This window comes from Brachyistius frenatus, unplaced genomic scaffold (genome assembly GCF_029030835.1).
Source record: "Brachyistius frenatus isolate BFR_SWC_R1_liver_20210118 unplaced genomic scaffold, ASM2903083v1 Contig_576, whole genome shotgun sequence".
Taxonomy (NCBI): Eukaryota; Metazoa; Chordata; class Actinopteri; family Embiotocidae; genus Brachyistius; species Brachyistius frenatus.
Window position 1 is genome coordinate 14,779 of NW_027211175.1, and position 7,722 is coordinate 22,500.

The 7,722-nt window shown below is 43.0% G+C and overlaps 1 protein-coding gene across 2 annotated transcripts in view; it reads left to right on the plus strand.

Annotated features, from left to right (window-relative positions):
• The first annotated feature begins 1,544 nt into the window (after positions 1–1,544).
• Positions 1,545–7,722, plus strand: part of hars (histidyl-tRNA synthetase) — an 11,222-nt gene continuing 5,044 nt past the window's right edge. The window contains exons 1-8 of one of the 2 annotated variants that reach the window (XM_069688368.1): positions 1,545–1,613; positions 1,734–1,837; positions 4,514–4,550; positions 5,182–5,271; positions 5,346–5,465; positions 5,630–5,725; positions 5,968–6,093; positions 6,182–6,289. In XM_069688368.1, coding sequence (XP_069544469.1) covers positions 1,749–1,837; positions 4,514–4,550; positions 5,182–5,271; positions 5,346–5,465; positions 5,630–5,725; positions 5,968–6,093; positions 6,182–6,289 — 666 coding nt within the window. In that variant the 5' untranslated portion in view covers positions 1,545–1,613; positions 1,734–1,748. Of the gene's footprint in view, positions 1,614–1,733; positions 1,839–4,513; positions 4,551–5,181; positions 5,272–5,345; positions 5,466–5,629; positions 5,726–5,967; positions 6,094–6,181; positions 6,290–7,722 lie in introns of both variants that reach the window. The other variant, XM_069688369.1, reaches the window with a different exon arrangement.

The window sequence follows — 7,722 nt, forward strand, 5'->3', positions numbered from 1 at the left end:
GGATAGTTATGAATATTTTAAATGTGATGAGGTGTCTAACAGGGTCAGAATGGGGAGCCAGCAGGTCTGAAATGAAAAATATTGATATCGCTGTGATGAGATCAGTTCTGGATTATGGGTATTTAGATCAGTGGCAAGAACTTCATTAAAGAAGCTGGAGGTGGTGAATCCCAAACTCTGAGACTCTGTTGTGGTGCTTTTAGAACAAGTCCTGTGTCTTCAGGTGGAGGAGGGTGAGACGCCGCTGCATTTGAGACAAGCTCTTAACTTTGAACTACTGGACCAGTCTTCAAGGACATTCTGGAGACGAGTGTCCAACACAAAGGTGCTTCTGCCATGTTGGGAGAGTGAAAGGGCCAAACAGGACTGCTTTGCATGGAGCAGTGGAAAACTTGCAAGAGAGATGACATTAGATCAGATAACATTCACTTCTACAGTACCGCTATCAGCAACACCACCTTGGCTATTTCCCTCAGTGTCAGCTGATCATTATTTTCTGAACAAAACCCAAATACTTAAAGATATTGGTAATATTGCAGGAGTGGTGGAGGACAGACTACAGACAACATATCAATCATTTACCCCGGCACACACAGATGGATCTAAAGATCCTAACACAAGGGGAACCGGTTTTGCGGTCACCATAGCAACCTTGCAATATGAAGTCAAAAGGAGAACATCAGACCATCTGTCTGTTTATACAGTGGAGACGTCGGCCATTTTAACAGCACTGCAGCGGGTGGAGGAGGTTCAGATCAGAAAGGTCATCATCTGTTCAGATTCCAGTTCAGCATTATTGTCAATCATTCACATCTCATAGCAGGCAGGATTTAATCAATGAAATACACAAAACACTGTTCAGACTTAAACATTGAGTATTGTTGTTTCATTCATGTGGGTGGCGGCACACAGAGGGTCAAAGGTCAAATGAAACAGCAGATAAATTAGCAAAGCAAGCTTTGAAATGTCAGAACAAGACAGACATTTTATTCAGCAAAACAGAAGCTGAATCAATAATCAAAAGAAACATGATTCAGGAATGGCAGCACAGTTGGGACTCAGGAGACACAGGAAGACATCTTTATGTTATTCAGAAAGAAGTTGGCGAAGGGAGGACATCCAGAAGAAAACACATTGACCAGACTGAAGATTGGACACACAAGGCTGAACAAAACAATGACACGAATAAATAAACACCAACAGGACGATGTGAGTTCTGAAAAACAGCAGAAACTGTAGATCACATCATTTGTCCTTGCCAGAAATTCCCAATGGAGCGAGACCGGTTGAAGACGAGGCTGGCAGGAGAGGAAGTAGATTTAAAGGATGCATTGACCTTGGGGGCAGGAAAGGTCCTACAATACCTGAAAGAAACAGGATTAGTAAAAAGATTTAGAGCATCGAATCCTTTTATTTATTTATTTTGTAAAGGGAGAGGTGACTCTGGTCCACACCAATGCAGCAGGTGGCGGTAATGCACCTTTCGTTGGATGCCATCCGCCATAAAACTTAAAAGAAGATAATATGTCTTTTACTTGGAAAGTATGGAACGGAACTCGGTTGCGTTTCCGTCCTCTTGACAGCTGCGGGTCTACGTCACATCCACGCTGCGGGTCTACGTCACATCCACGCTGCGGGCTTACGTCACATCCACGCTGCGGGTCTCCGTCACATCCACGCTGCGGGCCTACGTCACATCCACGCTGCGGGTCTCCGTCACATCCACGCTGCAGGGTTTGAGAGCAGTCATGGAGGACAAGGCGCAGATCCAAGAAGCCATTCAACTCCAAGGTGAAGTGGTTCGGAAGTTAAAGTCGGAGAAGGCAGGAAAAGAGCAGGTCAGTAATCCCGCTGCTCTCCACCGGTATCAGGGACGCGGAGATCAGAGCGTTATCAGACCGGCTGGGAGCAGCCAGCGGCGCCGACACGAGCCGAAGAGCTCCGTTCGTACTGCGGAACCGACTGGAAAACACCGGAACTTTACGGTCCGTCCGTCCGTCCGTGGCAGCCCAAGTAGCAGCTAATTACATCATGTTCCTGAAGCGGACTGCTTCGACATGAGGCTCACATCAAGTGTACTAACGCCCTTTAGAAAAGGTTCTCCTCAGTTATCGGTGAGCCGAATTCACCAACAGACGTCGATAGTTTCGGTAACAACACCATCGTTACTGAAGGCTGCGCGTGTGATCAGTGATCCGGGAGTCCACGTTAAATTCCTCTCAATGTGAACGATGTTTCGCACCGCGGCTGGCTCTGGCGCTGCGGCCTCCGACAGTGAGCCGCGGAGGAAGCCCGCCGGTTTCCCTGTTCCTACCGTCTTTATATGGTTCCTACCGTGTTTATATGGTTCCTACCGTGTTTATATGGTTCCTTTATGGTTCCTACCATCTTTATATGGTTCCTACCGTCTTTATATGGTTCCTTTATGGTTCCTACCATCTTTATATGGTTCCTACCGTCTTTATATGGTTCCTACCGTCTTTACAGTGAACCCTCGTTTTTCGCGGGGGTTACTTTCCAAATAGAAACCGTGATAGGCGAAATCCGTGAAGTAGTAACCTTTATTTTTTTCACAATTATTATACAATGAAATACTCCATAATACATTGAAACCAAAGAACAAAACCTTTTTACAGGCCCAAGCATTTGTTTAACAAATAAAAGTACTGTATAAATGTTTTTTTTTATAAATAACTACTGTACTGTAAAATAATAATTTGAATCATCAATACGAACTGAAGGCTTCAAATTGCTGAGATCGGCACCGCCCCACTGCGACCCGAGTCATTGGATTAGAACGGGAGAAAATGAAAAATGATTATGAAAACAAATACAAAGTACAGTAGGACAAATAGTGACTCGTGTATTTCACTGCTCTTCTGACTGAGCCGCTGCATCCTGACTCCGCTCTGCAGCGGTTCTTTCTTCTAAAGCCGGCGGTGCAGGTGTGGTTTTTCGAGAGAAGAACGTAGTTATCGGTAGTTGTTGTCGCTCTTTTTTCTTCTGGGCAAAAAGATTCTTATAAACCGACATGCCACCATCGATTATTTTTAATTTGGCAAGCTGTTTTACGTACGTGTACATATTAAACCGCAACGTTATTGACAAACAGGTAGAGAAGAAGCGGAGAGACTGTTTAGCCAATCAGAATGCAGAACACAATGCACGATGCAAATCCGTGAAGCAGCGAGACCGTGAAAGGTGAACCGCGTTATAGCGAGGGTTCACTGTATATGGTTCCTTTATGGTTCCTACCATCTTTATATGGTTCCTACCGTCTTTATATGGTTCCTACCGTCTTTATATGGTTCCTTTATGGTTCCTACCGTCTTTATATGGTCCCTACCGTCTTTATATGGTTCCTTTATGGTTCCTACCGTCTTTATATGGTTCCTACCGTGTTTCTGTACAGTCTCTGGTTCCTCCCGGTCTGATGTCCGCGAACCGGCCTCCCTCATTCTGCCGGGTTAGCTCCTGAATGCTAACACTAGCATGTTTAATGCATTAAATGTAGCACGTGAACAGGTGATTTTAAGCGGTTCCGACACGAGGCGTTCAAACACGAACTGTTGGTGTGACTGTTTAAAGTGAGAGAGGTCAGCTGATGCAATACGCTGCTCTGTGAACACAAGCGGATGTTGTGGCAGCGGGGAGGGGAGATCCTGGTGAGTGAGCCAGAACAGGAAACCAAACATAGAGACGGAACTTGTCCCTGATCCAGGTCATTATGACCTTTCCTGTAGTTTCATTATCATTCACCTTATTGGAGTTTCGTTATTATGAAAGGTCCAGATTCTTATGAGACGTCCTGTTGGACCATAGTGGACTACAGTAAATATGATAATAAAACTACAATAAAGTGAATAAGAGTGAAACTACAGTAAATATGATAATAAAACTACAATAAAGTGAATAAGAGTGAAACTACAGTAAATATGATAATAAAACTACAATAAAGTGAATAAGAGTGAAACTACAGTAAATATGATAATAAAACTGCAATAAAGGTAATAATGAACTGGATCAGGGACCGGTTGTATTTCTGTTTGTTGTCTGGTTCTGACTCGCTGATGTTTCTACTGCAGTGTGACCAGTCCAGAGAGATCTCTGTGTTTATGTGTGTCTGCCTGCTTCAATTGACCTGCTCCATCTCATGTTCTGTCCTCCACGCTGTGGTGATGATGATGATGGTGCATCATGCCCCGCCCCCTCCCTAGTGCTAGGGTTGCTTACTACTTTTCTCCTGTTCTTCCTGGCCGACCCTGGATGACCTGGACCTGTGTCGCCCTTCATCATCACCATCATCTACCTCTCCCTGCTGGACTGGCTCCACCCCCTGTGATTGTGATTGGACCTGGACTTTACTGTGGGATGTACCCATGATGCACTGCTGAACTCTGGTCTCTGGACTTATTTTTTGCGGTTGTTTTTGGTTCCGTGGGATGACCCTGCTGGGCGTGCTCCGTGGTCCGGCTCGCTCTGTGGCGGGCTGGTGGGCTGCACCACATGTCCGGTGTCTGCGCTCCGTGCTGGGGGTCACCGTGGCTCAGGTAGGCCTCTGCACCCGAGTGTGGGTCCGTCCAGGGAGTAGATCCAGGACCGAGTGTAATGCCGGCCCTCCTCGGAGCTGCGCGAGTCTGGCTGAGCACCAGGAGTCGTACTCACAAAGGTTCTTCCTCTGAGATCCCAACTCAGAAAGGTTCTTATGATCTGAGGGGCGATTTAGGAAACTTCGAAGATTCTGATCTAGACAGGGCAGGAACCCTGGTCTCAGTGAGGAGGTGTGGTCTACCCCGTTGCTAGGCAACACATCCTTTTAACCTCCCTGATCCGGACAGCTGATCTCCTGAGCAGTTCTCTGAATATGTTGATGAATAACTTTTATCTTTAAGGATCTGCTCTGAACTTTGATGATTAGAAAACATCACAACTGTAATCGAGTTCTTAGAGCTCTGTCACCAGGAGGAATGTCTTCGTGAGTACGACCTCTGACCTCATCAGAGCTGAGATCTGAATATGATTCATCATGCAGCCCTACGATGATGATGAAGGCAGTATGACGGCTTCAGAACCACCTGAATCCTCATCTTTTCTGTGTGTGTGTGTGTGTGTGTGTGTGTGTGTGTGTGTGTGTGTGTGTGTGTGTGTGTGTGTGTGTGTGTGTGTGTGTGTGTGAGACAGATTGATGAAGAGATTTCCAAACTTCTGGAGCTGAAGGCTCAGTTAGGAGGAGATGACGTCAAACAGCAGTTTGTCCTGAAGACAGCGAAGGTACGTCTTAACCCCCCCCCCCCCACACACACACACACATACAACTCTGAACTCACTGTCTGTCTGTCTGTCAGGGGACGAGGGACTACAACCCGAAGCAGATGGCCATCAGAGGGCGAGTGTTCGACACCATCACGCGCTGCTTCAAGCGTCACGGAGCCGAGACCATCGACACACCAGTGTTCGAGCTGAAGGTAGAACACGTTAAGGCCGCAGGCGGAACACGTTCACGACATTTTAGAGAAAATCCACCGCAAAATCTAACCTTTTAGATTTCAACAATCACACAAACCCTCTGAAACCCTGGAGGACAGACAGGAAGTCACCTGACCTACGGACGTGATGTCCATGTGTGCAGGAAACGCTGATGGGGAAGTACGGAGAAGATTCCAAGCTGATCTACGACCTCAAGGACCAGGGAGGAGAGCTGCTGTCCCTCAGATACGACCTCACTGTATCCTGCCCAGTCTGTCCACCTGTTTGTCTGTCCACCTTTCTGTTTACCTGTCCGTCTGTCTACCTGTCTGTCCACCTGTCTGTCCGCCTGTCCGTCTGCCTGTTCGTCCATCTGTCTGTCTACCTGTCTGTCCGTCCGTCCACCTGCCTGCCTGTCCGTCTGCCTGCCTATGTACCTGTCTGTCCACCTGTCTGTTTACAGTGTGGGTGGAGTGTTGTCCTTGACCCGCCCCCTCTCAGGTGCCCTTCGCCCGCTACCTGGCCATGAACAAGATCTCCAATATCAAGCGCTACCACATCGCCAAGGTCTATCGCCGTGACAACCCAGCCATGACCCGCGGACGCTACCGGGAGTTCTACCAGTGTGTGAGTCGTCCTCAAAGGGATGTGTTGATGGGCGGAGTCACTGGCCGATGTGTGGGCGGAGTCTGATTGAGTGTGTGTCTGTTGTCAGGACTTTGACATCGCCGGTCAGTACGACGCTATGATCCCCGACGCAGAGTGTCTGAAGATTGTCTACGAGATCCTCCGAGAGCTGGACCTGGGAGACTTCAGGATCAAGGTGGGGATGAGGATGGATGGATGGGTAGATAGATAATGTAGATAGATAGATAATAATATAGATAGATAGATAGATAATAACATAGATAGATAGATAGATAGATAGATAGATAGATAGATAGATAGATAGATAGATAGATAGATAGATAGATAGATAGATAGATAGATAGATAGATAGATAGATAGATAGATAGATAGATAGATAATAGATAGATAGATAGATAGATAGATAGATAGATAGATAGATAGATAGATAGATAGATAGATAATAATATAGATAGATAATATAGATAGATAGATAGATAGATAGATAATAATATAGATAGATAGATAGATAGATAGATAGATAGATAGATAGATAGATAGATAGATAGATAGATAGATAGATAGATAGATAGATAGATAGATAGATAGACAGATAATAGATAGATAGATAGATAGATAGATAGATAGATAGATAGATAGATAGATAGACAGATAGATAGACAGATAGATAATAGATAGATAGATAATATAGATAGATAGATAGATAATAATATAGATAGATAGATAGATAGATAGATAGATAGATAGATAGATAGATAGATAGATAGATAGATAGATAGACAGATAGATAGATAATAGATAGATAGATAGATAATAATATAGATAGATAGATAGATAGATAGATAGATAGATAGATAGATAGATAGATAGATAGATAGATAATAGATAGATAGATAGATAGATAGATAGATAGATAGATAGATAGATAGATAATAATAATATAGATAGATAGATAGATAGATAGATAGATAGATAGATAGATAGATAGATAGATAGATAGATAGATAGATAGATAGATAGATAGATAGATAGATAGATAGATAGATAGATAGATAGATAGATAGATAATAATATAGATAGATAGATAGATAGATAGATAGATAGATAGATAGATAGATAGATAGATAGATAGATAGATAGATAATATAGATAGATAGATAGATAGATAGATAGATAGATAGATAGATAGATAGATAGATAGATAGATAGATAGATAGATAATATAGATAGATAGATAGATAATATAGATAGATAGATAATATAGATAGATAGATAGATAATAATATAGATAGATAGATAGATAGATAGATAGATAGATAGATAGATAGATAGATAGATAATATAGATAGATAGATAGATAATAATATAGATAGATAGATAGATAGATAGATAGATAGATAGATAGATAGATAGATAGATAGATAGATAGATAGATAGATAGATAGATAGATAGATAGATAGATAGATAGATAGATAGATAGATAGATAGATAGATAGATAGATAGATAGATAGATAGATAGATAGATAGATAGATAGATAGATAGATAGATAGATAGATAGATAGATAGATAGATAGATAGATAGATAGATAGATAGATAGATAGATA